The sequence below is a fragment of the Acipenser ruthenus genome, chromosome 4 (assembly GCF_902713425.1).
Source record: "Acipenser ruthenus chromosome 4, fAciRut3.2 maternal haplotype, whole genome shotgun sequence".
NCBI lineage: Eukaryota > Metazoa > Chordata > Actinopteri > Acipenseriformes > Acipenseridae > Acipenser > Acipenser ruthenus.
The window spans coordinates 12,792,394-12,808,875 of NC_081192.1; the positions used below are offsets into that span (position 1 = coordinate 12,792,394).

At 34.7% G+C, this 16,482-nt stretch overlaps 1 protein-coding gene across 2 annotated transcripts; it reads right to left on the reverse strand.

The window, feature by feature from the left end:
• Positions 1–394: 394 nt before the first annotated feature.
• LOC117399670 (HEPACAM family member 2-like) lies at positions 395–15,649 on the reverse strand. 2 transcript variants are annotated; one of them, XM_034920596.2, is made up of 9 exons: positions 15,555–15,649; positions 14,164–14,517; positions 13,266–13,550; positions 10,241–10,534; positions 6,890–7,015; positions 5,698–5,719; positions 5,558–5,592; positions 3,428–3,501; positions 395–3,203 (listed from the first exon to the last, which is right to left on the reverse strand). In XM_034920596.2, exons 1-9 carry the CDS (start codon positions 15,631–15,633, stop codon positions 3,087–3,089), a joined length of 1,386 nt encoding a protein of 461 aa, XP_034776487.1. In that variant the 5' UTR covers positions 15,634–15,649; the 3' UTR covers positions 395–3,086. The 2 variants fall into 2 exon arrangements, with proteins under 2 accessions (XP_034776487.1, XP_034776486.1); XM_034920595.2 differs by having other exon boundaries at positions 10,235–10,534.
• Positions 15,650–16,482: the final 833 nt, after the last annotated feature.

Here is a 16,482-nt window from a genome sequence, read left to right on the forward strand (position 1 = left end):
ACAAAAAGGTTTGCATGCATATGTTCTGATGTTTTGATTAATATCAGACGACATTTTTTGGTTCACGAAGGACACACATGCACACCTGTAGTCGATTGCATATTAAGTACGGACAGGCAGGGCCAGTAGGGAGTCCATTGCCTCATGCAGTCCCATCCTTCTGTCCCAAAAACATAAACAGGAGGAACTGAATAGACAAGAGTCATTTTACTATTCAAAAAGGGAATTTCCATTTAGATGTTGCATTAATCGATGACGCCTAAAACTCTTTTCATTGTCCAGTAGCACCCATATCTACTTTACAATTGTTGGTATCCTTTAAAATCAAATATAAATTTAAAGAAAAAAAAAATATATATATATATATATATATATATATATATATATATATTGTGGTTTACATTTTCTATGCTTTACACCACACTCTTTAGAACCTCTTGTCTTTCTAGAACTATGCCTTCAACACCTGCTACTGGTATGGTAATATGTTTTGTACAGTTTAAAGTGAACAGAGTATTGAGATTTGAATTATCAAGGTCTTATTACTGTAAGCTGCTACTGCTTATAACTGCTAGTTGTCCTCACTACTATGTTCTAGCTGGACTAATAAAGGGTTAACTCCTGACTGTCTGACAGTAATTTGACACCACCAGTGTGTGCAAATTGTCAGATGAAATATTTATAGTAAACAAAGCTCTGTAGAAATGTGGAAGTGAAATCTGTCACGGTTCAGGACTAAAAACTAAAGTCAAGCTCGAGAAAATATCTATAGAGCAGACTTCATACAAAAGAGAACAGTGTCATGCTACACCATGTTTCATTTAAGGAACAGTGGTTTACACCTATCACATGCTGGGCTTTTTTTTTTTTTTTTTATCAATTGTTAACCTCAAAACCCATAGTGCATATCTATGTCCCAGCCCATTTTGGACAAGAAGTACGGTTTTACAATTGTAAATAAAAGGTTCTGTATTATTATTTTTACAAAATCACACTGGTATCACTGGTAGCAGTTCCTACATTAAAGTGTTATTGAACAGGCTGTAGGGTTTAAAACACAATGCATTACTTTCCCTAGTTTCCTGATTTGTTGTACGTATTCCTGCACTATATTTTTCAAAATAATTGTGATTGTTTTTATATTTTTATTAACATATGGTCATAAATCAGTTTTGGCCAGTTATTTTTGTTTCACATCGGTTATGCTTCGGGTCTTCTCAAGCCCCTTTCACACTGGCATACTCTACCCGGGTGTCACGTGGGTGGGCTACGTCATTTCACACTGCTTTTGATAAAGCAAGGATGACCTGGGTGACAGACACAAGTACACAATGCACGCATCAATGCCCCAGAAGCAGCTTGTTACTGACGCTTCCATCCAGGCTTCTCTGTATTGAACCGTCGGCGCAAATGTTGATTAGAGCAAATGTTTCTTCATCCCTGCTCTGGCTCATGTTGTGTATTAAGCAACAAAAATATGGCTAAACAGAATAAACAGAAACCTTCACGCAGACGTGGCTGTTTAAAATTTCGTCGGCTTATGAACGGCCGTCATCGCTCAACCCGGGTCAAAGATTGTCGACCCACATCCTGAGGTAGCTCGTGTTTTCACACTATGCAGGATTGTGACCCCGGGTAGCCAGAATTCGGGTGAGGACCTGGGTAGGAGTGCCAGTGTTAAAGGGGCTTATGTTTTCTGAATTCACAACATCAGCGGCTTCAATCCAACCTGTTCAATCACAAACATTTAACTGGTTCCTGACTTCTCTGTGAAGTTAAGCATTTTGATTGGTTCATCTGTCCTACCTGCTCGCTCCAGCACAGGTTCAGAGGGACGGGAACAGGTTTGATGGGGAACAATCATTAACCATTTTTTACATACTTGTTCACATATCAATAAAACTTACTTAGATTTATTTCTCAAGTCATTAAATACAAGTTAGTTAATATGTATAAACATATATTTTGCATTTTTATCCAAATAGAAAATTTACAAAATGACTTACAGTTGTTTACATAAACTATCAATTGAAATAACAATACAAAAGTTAAACAACTGAAATAAACATTTAAATAGTTTTTTTTGTTTGTTTTTGGTTGTTTTTTTTGGGGGGGGGGGGGGTTATGTCTTAGCCAATGGCAATTTTAACAATTATAGACAGAATATATAAATAACAGACCAAGAATAAATTCTGATCATACACCCCAATCCTAAACAAAAGGCATAGCTCGCCCTGGCACAGTTGTAGACACAATGTTTCCTTAAAAACATTACCATATATCAAACCAAAACAAATACATTAGGAAAAAAGTCTGTGGAAAAATAGGTACTAGCTGTGTCTTTTACGACAATATTCAGCCAACAAAAACTACATTCATATTCATTTTTAATTGTCATCCACATGGCAAATCACCAGATAGCTTCATTCATTGTTAATGCCTTATTTAACTTGACAATTATGCTTCTGATGGTAATTCCTGTCTCAGAACCATACTGGCTTTTACACCGACAATAGAAATTCCACAGATGCAAAAAAACTCCAAAACACTTTTTTTGGCTAAAAGCATTGAAAAATGTTTTAAAAATAGTATTAAAATAATATTAAATATGAATTAGCCACTGCAGGTTAGAATATAATTATCCATGGTTTGCATAATTTACACTTGCACTGCTTTTGCAGTTTAACAGAATAACAATACATGTAAGTACTGAAGAACTTTACAGTCTTAAACCTTTGTATAACCTGGGTTCTTGTATTAAAAAAACATGTGCTATAACAGGAAAAGCATTGTCATTGACTTCTGGCCCTTAAACATTTAACAGAAAAGATTAACGTCAAGGTAATGGAGATTGGGTTGTAGATCCAACTTTGTCCTTAAAAAAAAAACAAAAAAAACAGCAAACCAACCATTCTGCTTTTGGAAACTGCTGAAGAATTGGAAATAACGTACTGGCCAGTCTCTCAAGCAATACTCAGAATACCTACGAGAAAACAATCTTTACAAATAACGGCTGAGCTGAAAATAGGCCTTGCTCACTAAAACCCTTGGATTTTAGCAGCTCAAGTTAAATAAGGTAACAGGTGTTACTTCACAGGCGCTGTTGATGATGCTTCTGGAACGTGTCTTATAACTTCATAAATAGTGGTATGTGAATTTGGGCCATGAACTGAATCTAGGTCTGATAGAGATCTGTTTGACACCTAAAAACAAAACAAAAAACAACTTTTAGCACAAGGATTCATCTAGAACTGTCGAAAGAGCTCATATTTTGTGAAATGTACTGTACTGTATGTAGAAAAAAACTGAAAGTTTTGAGAGGCCAAAAAAGTATTGTCTTCTTGAGGTTAAAATAACTTCACAAGAATGCTATTCATTTGTATCTTGTTAATTTTTTTTTTTTTTTAAATAAATAGAAGTTAAATACCCGAGTAGGCTCGGAGGTTCCAGGTATAGCAATAAACTCATAAATCCCAAAGTCATCTGTTGCATCTTCATGTCCTGTAACAAGAGAAAATGCCTCAGTGTAAGACGTCTATATTGTTCTTCTGGGAAGTTTTATAACTAAAATGTTATTCTCTTTTTACATAAAAAAAAAAACATTAGTATTTTACTGATCTCATTTTATGTTTTATTCAAGAACAACCTTAATGACCTTAACCCCTTAACCCCCCCCCCCCCCTTCAAAAAAAAAAAGATTTCTTGATGAACATTTGTTAAAGTAAATAAATGCAGTTTAGCCCTGTTCTGTAGTTATGTTGCAGGATGACTTATGAAATACTTAGGACAAAGTAACTGGCCAATTTCAATAGATGTACATACTTCTGCTTTGTCCTCTGTTAACTATGGCTAACAAATGAGATGTTATTGCTAGTGTGAGGTTGTGGTGTAATACTACTGTCTTTAAATGACATACTGAATCATATACTGTATATATTGTGACACCCCTAGAGTGAGGTCACAGACAGACATTTCTTTTTTTAGTAATTATAGCAGTTATAACCTCTCTTTGATTTGGAGTTAGGAATCGTATATGATTTACCAGACATAATTTGTTTTAACTTCAAGCTGTGAAAATTGGATCAAGGTTTTTCATATTACAATGAAGCTATTGATTCTGATGATCAGATTGCTGATGAGGGATAACCGCGTGAAATATATGTACAGAAGATAGTTACAAAACTAAACGTATTAGTACCGTAAAGATTTAACAAATAAATCAGAAACATCCCTGGAGACAATGTTTCTGTAATATCATTCTAACATCTTACAAAGTTGTTGTAAACATGCTTTTTATACAATACACGTTTAATTCTAAGCATGGTTCTTTTTATGAATGACACCCAAAATCAAAAAAATCAGATATTTGTTGTAAACCCATGTATGACAGACAGAGAGCAAATGAATCCGAATCAACCTGAGAGCACTGTACAACAGGAACTGCGTGCCTTGTACTGAATGGTTGGGCAGTTCATTCCAGGGGCAGTCAGAAACCGGCCATTCAGGAAGGGGATGGCGTTACGGTACCAGCAGTCATCGCCCTAGTACGGTGAGTGAAGTTTCAGTCATGAATTAGAGGAGATTTGGTTGAACTAGCTATAGGAGGGGGCGAGGCTGAGGGTACTTTAGGGTGACGTGACATCGTAATCAGTTCCTTTGTTGTGGTTAATAGAAGGAAACAAGGACGGAGAAAATAGTGAGTGAATTGTTTGTTGCAAATAACTGTGTATCATTGTTTTTGCCAGATGGCTATTATACATATCCGGGAGCTGCCGCTTCAAGCCAGCCATAAGCCCGGACTTCACTGCACCTGTACACCAGCAAGCAGCCCTGGATCAAGCACTGCACCTGCACCTGGAGCACGCACTGTCCGGAGACGTGTCTGTAACTATGTTGTGTGTCTTGTGTTTTGTGTATTATTATTTCGGGACTGCAACCCCTTGGTTTATACACTGGCAATACCCATAGTTGGGTAGAGCCAGCATTTATTATTTATATGGTCAAGGAGAGTGGAAACAGAAAATAAAAAGAACTTGAACCGTGAACTTTGTGTTTTGTCGTTGTCTGAAGCACCTGCATCACCCTTTCACTGCGCACTGCAACCCACACGTTCACACCATGTCATCATAAAAAAAGGACAGGGTCAGGTGAATAATTTTCAGGACTAGTAGCACTACAATCATAGTGTGTAACTACTATTTTTGTTGTAAACACAGCCAATGTTAGATGATTATCCCCAAAACATAAACTGGTAATAACCAGAAAATGAAAGTGGTGTGTATGTCACTGAAAAAGTGACATGGCTGTAACAAAGGTAACAGCAGTGATGCATAAACAATTATATTATGGGAAATATACCAGCAGACGAGTTGCTGATAACGTATCACGCTCTGTCAAACAAATAGACATGTGCTGAATGAGATCCTGCAATTAACTGTATGGGTAGAGCAGCAACTGGTGCCATTAACTTGCTTTATGTACATAGTGTTGCTAAAGTAGCAGGCAGTGATGATTACCAAGAACAGTTGTTAGGTAAAACACACTGTGAAAAAATTACCTGAGAGGTGTGGCCTTTTTTGTTCCATTAAAGGCCTGTAAGATACAAAATATATATTTATTAATAATGTTATCACGATATTAAGACAGAAATATTTGATTTTAAATCGACATACAATAATAATATCATGGTTGACTTACCTGGTGTACATTTGCTTTATCACTGGAAAAGAAAAAAATGAGATTACATTTTATAATATATATTTTTTTTCTGTTCTATCTTACACATCAGAAGCAGCAAGTAACCGAATCATCAGCATACAGATGCACATTTGTTTGGGTCAATTAATAGAAATGCTACATTAAAAGATACCTCATTATAAACTTCTTAGGGTGCTCCCACTAGCAACAGGCCATATCCCACCTGTCCTGCTTGTCCTATTATTGTTATAATTCCTAAATCAATACTAATTTAATACTAAGACAAGCCAACCCAGACTAAGAGGTGGATTTAGTCTAAAACTAAGAAGCTATGAAAATTCTCTTATGCAGCATCTAATCAATCAATTCCTGAAATGTAAGGTGCCACAAAATGGGAGGAGAGATATACCACAGGGATGTTTTCACCTTTTGGGAAGGAACTGAAGTTAACGACTATAAAGCTGTTTCATTATTCATTTTTCCTTATCCCCCATTCAATAAGGAAAAAGTAAATAACACGGATATGTTCTTATTCATTATTCGAGCTTGGAAGATATTAGTCAATAATACAGGGCTATGAATAGCAAATCTGTGGGAATAAGTCATGAGTGTTTCCAATTTGCTTAATACCCTGATGTTGAGGACACTTGCTTTTGTGGTTTTAAAACAGTAGGCCTACTTTTAAATGTATAGTACTTTTCATTGTACTGTAATTGAAATTTGATTTCAGTGTTACTGTAACTTTGTGTTACTTGTATCGTCTACTGTGTTTGATGTACTTCGGTATGATATAATGCCTATTTTATATTTAATTGATGTGTTGTTTTTTTTTACGTGAATTCTCAAGTCACTGTATAAGAGTGCCTTTGAGGCGTTACCTGATGCAGGTTCTACAACGCTTGAATGAATATGTTCTTTATAACACATTAAAATGACACGCCCTTTACAAGGCTCTGCATTAGAGAAGCCCCCAAATCCCTTTTCTCCGGCTCCTTGAATTGTTGTTTTAATACCAAGCAATTGGGTGACATTGTGAATTTTTGTTTTAATACCAACATTTAGCCCAACTTAGCTAAGGCAGCACAGATTTAGATGTATTCTACCCCCAAGAGACCTTTGCAAACCTCTGAAAACAGACTGGTTTTCAAAGTATACCATTTTACCATTATAGCTGTGTTCCTTGCTTTCCTACCTTTTTTTGGATGGCACCTCAGCCATAGAAAGACAAAAAGCATGAACACAATTGTTATTACTGAAATCGTCGTTATGACTGCTAAAGGTGACACTGAGCTTGCTTTCTGGGCCAGTTTTTCTTTTCCTGTAAATAAAAAGATAACATTCTTTAGTTATTTTTGTATGCACTTCCTGCACTACGTTGTCATGCATTCCATTTAGTTTCAATAATAAAAGATAACAGCTTGTCAGTATGGTAAAATCTGCAATGAGCAATATTGTTAACGTTCAATAAAACAATGATGTTCTCTGTAGAAGACAAAGGGAAATTCCATTGCTCACAGAGTACAGAGAAAGTTCTCATGAGCTACTTGTGAGTCTTAGATCTGACTCTTTAACTATTAGTGTGTCTGTCCATTGTAATTTGGTTCTGGTTATATACTCTCAGAATTAATCTGAAATGATGTTTGTTTGCTGTTTTGGAACAGATAATAACTTACAATACCTGAGCAGGACTCATATTGTGGGACCATTTACATAGCCAAAAATAACCTACTGTATAGTAAATACTATTGACATTGATCCGTTAATCCAATGTACAACATAGAGGTTATGGCTGTTTCATTCTTTTTACTTTTTTTTTCTTTTAATAAGAAAATATAAAGAATAATGTTCTCAAGAAGTAAAATAATAAGCATTACAACATCACTTAACTGTCACCAAACTAAATGTTTTAATATTAAGGATATTTTCATATACATAATTTGAAAGGCTGATACTTTGGGCAGTATATTTTTTTTAAAGTAATCATCGCATAGGAATTCATTTGTGATGACTGATTCTTTAGTCAAACCTGAGCGTTTTTCTTCCCTACTGTACATTTTACTAATCTGTCCAATTCAATACAATGCGGCAACTACAATTGTGTCTGTCACTGCTATTGGCTTTGGGAATAGGACCTTTATTTATTTATTTTTTATATGCTTAGGCACACATTTGACTTGCCAAATCCAATCTTGTAAAACAGGATCTTCTCAATCCTTGAACAATTTGAAGTGGTTGCTTGCAGATCTATGCGACTGCATTAAAGTTAGAGGTTATTGGTTTTAAGTACCTGTCTTCCTTGTTTTATTTATGTCTGATATAACTGCAGTTTCATGGCCAAACAGTTAAAGTACATAATACATGCAATAACTAAAGAGTATATCTAAAGAAAACTGAAAGAGATGGGACACTATCATCTAAGATAGAAGTCCCTAACCTACTACTTCTAGAACTTCTACTACGACTACTACGACTAATAATAATAATAATAATAATAATAATAATAATAATAATAATAATAATAATAATAATAGTAAGAAAAAGAACCCATAGTGTGTAATAAAATCTATGCAAAGCTGACCTTTATATCCCCAAAATAATTAGTTAATTGGTATATGAGAAAATTGGCTATATATTACATCCGAATGTTTACCCTTTCCTAATCTTTATAATAGTAGCGACCATTGAAACTGTATCGTTTTTTTAAGGCTTTCATATTCTTCCACTGTGAAAGGCCCAATTAAAGGGTATTTGTCACGACAGCTGTTACCATGGTGATTTCATCTGGTCTCATTACAATAAAACACTGTCAATAAAAGGCACCTGCTGTCTCCTGTTTACTTAACAATAGATATTTAAACACATCATGCTGGCGACTGTGACAAATACTCAGCTGCAGAAAATGTAAATTCGGTACAAAAGCCTTTTTTAATTACAGACTAATTAAACCAAAAAAGGCTACACTAAATTTCTTACATAAAAAATATTCCTTATCATATCTGCTTACCAGTAAATGTACCAGAACATGGGAAAATAAAACAAACAATATAATTGGTTACTGCACAGGTTGTTAATTCTGTAATTCTCTACAGAATAGAATGATGTATGGGTCAGAATTATCACAGTTGGTTTTGGGCAGTAATACACGAGTAGCACAGCCAAAAACGAAACGAGAGACATGTATCACTGTGTGACAATAATGTTGACCCATAAGTTATTTTATATATTCTGCCACTGCCATGATCGCTCTCGCTACACAGCTAGTACAGTAAAACAGAGAAGAAATATTAAAATAAAGACATTGTTCAAAGCTATGTTTCTTTATTACTGACAAGATGTAATTCCAAACGTGTTTGTACAAGTCTTTTTTAGGAATCTCTTGAGGCAGAATTGCTAGGTGCATCTTTGAGCCACTCTACTCTTGGTTCTCCCTCTGAACGTAAACAATACCTTGAGACTTTTATAAGTGTTTTTTCCTTGTATTTTCATTTTCTTACTCTTTTTAAAAACGTCTCCTTAAATGATTCTGTTATTGGTCTTAACGTCATCGTTTCCAAGTTCTCGTCATTGTTTGGTTAAATGTACGGTACTTTTAAAAAATGTGAGTAAAACCCGGAATTTTACAATTTTAATGTTTCTGACTAGGACAAAAAATCAGCGCTGAAAACTGGGACAATCAGTTTTCCTGAGACATCTGGTAACCATCAATCAGCAGCACTCAGCAAATCCATATTTGCACAGTAGAAGAAAATCGCTGAATAGATGTCTGAATAGATGTTATCCCCAAGGTGATTGGCTACTCTTGTAATTACACTGTGAATAGAAATTCATTAAAAGCGACTACGTTGGCATGATTAGGTGTTGTGATTGGTCCAAATGAAATCGTGTCGTCATTCAAATTAGAACGTGTACTAAATATTTGAAACGTGCACTGAATGACAATTTGTTTTTTTGGGTGGCCTTCCACATTCATTACAAGAATAGATTGGCACGTAACCTACATGTGTACATGACTATAACAAGGTTATCTTTTTTTCAATGTAGCATTTTGATCCATGGCAACCTAGAATAGAACAGCAATAATGACCTCAGGCTCATGTTTAAAAACACTAGTGCACTGTGCAATAGGTGTAAAGCAAGCTAGTTTAATTACAGGCTTAATACAATTATACAGGTGCAGTATACTTTTATAAGGAAAAGCTGTTCTTAAGGGATATATATATATATATATATATATATATATATATATATATATATATATATATATATATATATATATATATATATATATAATCAATAAGAAAAAAGAAAAGGATATTTCAGGTACTTAAAAAGGTAGAATAATTGATTACAAATCAATTATCAGGACGTTTCGGACTACAAGTCTGATCATTTTGGTACACAGCAGTTTTCCTTTTTTCTCAAACTTTTATATATATATATATATATATATATATATATATATATATATATATATATATATAGTATTTTTTTTTTACTGTATTAATAATGCATTATAAAGCTCTTAAAGCAGACTTACCATTACCTAAGTTGGCTACTATGACTGTGAACTGAGTTTCATCCTGTTTCTTTGTGACGTTGTTGTAGGCACAGCACATGTACTCATTTGTCAGAGTAATTTCACCTGAATTTACTACAAAATGTGGCCCGGTCATGATTTCCTTTGTCATATTGTTCACTTTATGAATCCAGGCATAGGTGTTCGGTGGATTTGAATCTGCTGAGCAGTGGAACAAGACGGTCTCTCCTGCATTAACTGTAAAAACCTGACGAGTTTGCAGTCCTGTATCCGAATTCACCTTCAGGTGGTAAGGTCCATCTAAAACAGGTGACATTAAAAAATAATTGTCACTATAATTCAGTAATTTGAAATAGTCAGTAAACAGAATTGGTTACAACATAAAATCATGCTATGTAATATTAAATCCAGTACCTAATCAGACCTATTCGCAAAACTGTTTTAAGTAAAAGTTATCTGTAAACCGAATATAAACTTTTAATCTTGTCTAATACCATTGAAAAGATAGTGTGAACTTATGTAATCAATCAAAAGAGTCTTTAACACACTTTCTTTTATTCATGACAACAGACTTCAAGCTTTTTGATTGGGATCCTATAATCACTATTATTAAGTCGATCTCAGTGATCTACAAATAGTAACAGACATCAAGGGCTAGATTCTCAATGCTGAGCGCAATAGTATTCTGAAAAGAAAAATATACATTCTCTAACCCTACGCTGTGTGTTTCAAATGTTGGATAAACTGATCATCACTAATTCTTTGCTTTCAATATTTTCTTTATAGAATATGGGCTACAATGATGTACTGAGATAAGAATAATATCCCATGAATGGACAGTATCGGTCACATGATCTGAATAACTCAATATTGGACCAACAGCACCCTGAACCAGCATGAATGTCAACATCATAAAGCAAACAGAAGTGTAAAAAACAAACAAAAAACAGTAGTTATTTTTATCTACTCTTGCTTCATATATACAGACAGAAAGCAAGTGCAACAATAGTCTTATATTTATAAAACATAAGCTGAATTGAATGTTAAAAGTAGTTTTGCTATTTTGTGTTAAAATACAATTTTTCCAAGATACCCTTTCATTTCAGCTTCTTAATTCATTTATTATGTAACTGCCCCATCATTATTATTTTTTTTTTAGGATAGACCAACCTCTAAGACAAATATTGAAAAAGCACTGAAGTAAAACTTCATCGACAGGACATGTTTTGTTTTTTTAACAGTACACCCGGAACTAAGAAGCTATTTTTTTTTTTGTCTGAAAAATAAATTTAAAAAAAGATGCTGCTCATTTTATCCAGTCAGACCTATACCACATATGCATTTGCCAGATAACATTTAAAGTGGCAGACCCCTGTGCATTTTATTCTGTTGTCATGCAACAGTGGCAAATGAACAGTACTTCAATAGTCACTTTTCCAAGCAGATGGTGATTACTCATAGGGGGTGACCAGTTATCAAAGCTGGTTCCCTAATAGCAGCAGCAGCAGCATATGGTGCACAGGGAACATATTCCAATTGAAATTGCTACAAAAGACTCATTAATATTTTACTAAGAATGAGGAGTAGCACTACCTGTTCACATAACTAATTTGTCTTGGTGGTTTGCCTCTGGCAGAACTACATTACAAACCTAAATGTAAAAATAAATGTAGTTTTGTTGTTGTTAGTTTGCTTTATGAAAACACTTTTAAAATATACTTAGAGCTCAGTACAACAACACGTGAGACAGTTTAATTTATTTGGAATAACATTTTAAGAAAATTAGTGCTAAACATGTGTGGAGGGTACCCATGCTATTTAATGGAGTTGCTGCTTTTGTTTTTCAAATTCAAAAACGTTTTGGATACAGCCATTAAAAGGCACACCCACTTTTTTTTACCCCTAATTCAAACCTTTTCTTAGTCCAACAGACACACTTTTTATTAGTGTGATTATGATTTATGATCCAGTGTTTAAAGTTCTAAAATTAAATTATTTATTAATATCCATTCACTAAAAAGCCAGTTAAATTTATGTATGTTTTGAAGCAAGTGCAAAGGTACATTTTGAGAGTAGAAAACTATAATTATTACTATAAAACCTTCAATGTAGGAATGGGTCTTCAAATTACTGTTCAAGTCGTTTCTTGCTATTTTCATCTTGTTAAAATTGTTTCATTCCTTTCTGAAAATGTGGCTTTTCCAAAAACACTTTGCGCAGGAAGCTTTCCATAAAAATGATATATACAGTGTGCCATTCCATGCTGCTTTTTAAAAATCGACCAGGGTGAGCTAGTTCTGCTGTTTACCTCACTTTAAAACACAATTTAATGTTGGTTTCAAAAGGATCTGTTATATAAAAATTTTGCGGAGTGACATACTGATGCTGTTGTTCTAGAGTGTATATTTATTACCAGTGATATCACTGGATTTCGGCACAAAAAAGAGCTTTCATTTAAGGAAATGCTATATGCAAATAACTTGGTTTGCTTTCAAACCACAGCTGAAAGGTCCATTGTCAAAGATGTTGCTCTGTGGATAGTTTTGTTTGATACAAAAGCAGAATTACTGATACTGTGTGCAGTATGAGTAATAATTTAATATATGTCTGCCTATTATATTCATTCCTTTTTATGTTTCTATTGTGTTTATTTAATTAAAAAAAAATATATATATATATATATATATATATATATATATATATATATATATATATATATATATACTGTTATAATTCTGCAGGTACCAACTGAATTCATTACAAGTTAGATACAATGCTATTGTATGTGTATATTTCAGTCTTGAGCTGCCATTGAAAAACTTGCCTTTACTTGTTAAAGCTCTCTGTGTGTTCTGACTGCTGTGCTGCAGGTACCCAGCATGCTGTGCTGCAGGTACCCGGCATGCTGTGCCATTGAGCTCTCACGCTGCATGCAAAATGATGTTTTCATCTACAGAGTACCACAGTACATGCAGTTAATGGAGCATAAAACTGAATAATGTTAGAATCAATGTTCTTGCAGAATACTTACAGAAAACATTTAGCTGAGTAGGTTCACTCCACATTTTGCTGACTAGATTGCTCGCCACACAGATGTATTTGCCAATGTCTCCTTTCTTCGCCAGGGAAATAACAAGTTTTCTGTGGTCTACAGAAAAGGTATAGCGAGGGTTTGCTGGAACAAGGCTTCCTCCGAGTAGCCACTGGTACACTACCCTTGTGCCATATTCAACAGAGCAGGTCATTGTCACATTATCTACATCTTCCACTGCTGCAGAGGCTGGCTCCATGTGGACAGCTGGTTTTGAAACAGGAACTGTAGAACAAACAGAAGTTTATAATGTACTTGAATGATTTAGTCTCTCTTTCAAACCAACCTGCATTAAAATTGTGCCAATATTGTTTCCATCCAGCGGAAGAAGGACTTGTAGTCCAAAGTGTACTGATTTTTTAAATCAATTATTCACATTTTTATGTGCCTACATTACCTTTTCCTTTTGGACTTTGCTCATTTTGGTACACACATGTTTTCCTTTTTCAAATGATTATATAATATAATATAATACTGGCAACATTTTAATGCAGGTTGGGTGGAAAGGACGACCAGGTCATTACTTTCTGAACTGTAAATGGTCTTAATCTTTAGTTTCCTACTAGGTTGTAATTTACACATTTGTGCACTACAATATATAGTTTAGGACTAGAAATTAAGCTACAGATAAAGTTTTATATTTGTATGACATATACAGATGTAGTAAACATATTGCCATAACAAGGCAAAAACAAGGAATTATTTGACATGAATAGTTTGTAATGCTTTTACCCCATTCCTTGCTTCAATAATTATATTTTTTTTATAATGCCTATATTATCAGATTTGGATAACAAAGAATTTCCACCCAGTATAATAGTCCTTTTCAGCTACTCACCGTTAACAGTAACCCGGATTGTTTTGTTCTGTGTCTTGATTGAGCCTTTATATTTTACATTGACTTGTATTGTGTATTCACCATCATCACTGTCTTCCAGTTTATTGATCAACAGAGATGCATTAGGAGGGTGAAGGGAAAATTTGTTTATAGATTCCATGGCCATGTCATGAATGGGCAAGCTGTCTCTGAATGTTACCAGATGCATGGTATTGTTCGCTCTCCTCATCTGCCAGTTACCCTGGATATTTTGACCTTCAGTGGGGAAGGTATATTCCACCAGTAGGACAAGAGGCTCCCCTTTAATTCCATGGATGACAGACAAAGGCACTTTTATAAATGCAGAGCTTGTGCCTAGGTAAAGAGGAAAGGGAATTAATAATAATCTAACAAGTAATGTTCATGCAACTGCAAAAAAAAAAAAAATACACTATTTATTTCTATTGATAAATCCCAATGTTGCTGGCTGGTTTTCAGAGCTCTCTGATGTTGTGGTCTGGGTTGAAAACAACCCACCGGAATAAAGAAATGGATTAGAAATACAAGTCTGCACTTTAATATCAATATCAGTACAATTCCAACACTTAAACACTCGTACGCGACATACATGTGGAATATGAGTCCAAAATATCAATAGTCTGAAGACACTGAGAAACACTTCTAGTCTAAACGTTTGTCAATTCATTTTACTACCACAGGTCCTAAAACACACAGTAGCACAGACAGTCTTGTTGAAATGTTTTATAACCTACTGTAGTAAGATTCTATGATCAAGTGTTTGAAGGCTGACAAAGTAAGTAAACTTTTATATAACACTGTAATGCTAAGAAAACATGAATGTCTTTGGAACATTAATCCCATCAGCAGCAGACTACACAAAACTAGGGATACTCAAGCACTTCACTTGCCTCGAGTAAAACCTGACTACGCTACAGTGTTTACACTCAAAACAGACAGACTGGTTGTTGGCAAAATAAAACAATACACCTGTGTTTTGTTATTCATCCTTTTTAACAGCATGTATAATCAACTTGTTGCAGCTAACAACACGAGCTACGGTATTAAGAGTGTTACAAATGTGGGTTGTTTCATAAAAGTAAGAATATATTATTTTTTCAAGAAAGATGGAGAAAGTTGTGGTTTTTTTTAACTGCATAAACTGATAATACTGTGTGTCATTTATAAAGAAGTAGTTACACTATATGTGCTCACATACATTTTCCGAAAGACTCATTGCCTTGTGATTCTTTATGGTAAATGGATAGTGAATCAACCTTGTCCAATATTAATTAAGTAAATTACTTAATGTACTTTAGGTATAATAATAATAATAATAATAATAATAATAATAATAATAATAATAATAATAATAATAATAATAATATTCTTACCTATAAAGACAACTAGTGTTTCACATAGGAGAAAGTATACTGTGCTGTGAAAGAGATCCATGAATACATCCCATCCCATCTCAACACTCTCTTGTTTTGACTGTAAAGGTACTGAAAACTACATTTGCAAGGGAAATAGAGTAGAGCTAGCCCTGCCCTCCCATGTGACACAGAGAGAAGAGGAGCACACATAGTAATTAAAGCAGCTACCCCCCACAGCCCAACACACAACACTCTGCACACAATAACAGCAATAGTCAATAACATTTCTTTTCATATATTGTTCATATATTTTATCACCAGACTCTGGTATGAATGAAACTGTTTATTTTATTTTGTCAGTAAAAATAGTGTCATACATACAGTATTACATACAATACAGTTGACTATTTTATCCTTATTAAACACATAAACGAAATGTAACATAAACCATAGATTGTTAAAAAAAAATTACCAGAAATTATGCGAAACATTTTATTTGGTGTTATATAAAGTAGTTTCAATATACTTAACTCAAGCCAATTTTGTTTGGACTAGCAATATAGTAGAGATTGCAGTTTGGTTTGCTTGAAAAATGATCAAAAACATTGTTTCTTTCAGGGGGTTCCTGAGTGGCTCACCTGGCAGAAGCGCAGCCACGTGGTGCGCAGGGTGACTCACACAGCATAGGCTTATGTCCTGGTTGTGTGAAGTAGGCCGGTCTTTGCTGGGGTCTCTGAAGGGAGGGTCACATTGGCTCTGGTGCTTCTGTGGGTTAGGGGAAAAAAACCGTCAGGGACTGTTTCTCCTCACCATGCTGCAGCAAACCCTGCTGGCCAGGCGCCCAGTGAGCTCAAAGGCGGACCACCAGCAGGACTGGTGTTTGTCTTCCAGAGGTCAGTAGCTCGCTGACATCCTCTCTCGAGTTCCTGGGTGGAAAAGGAGACTG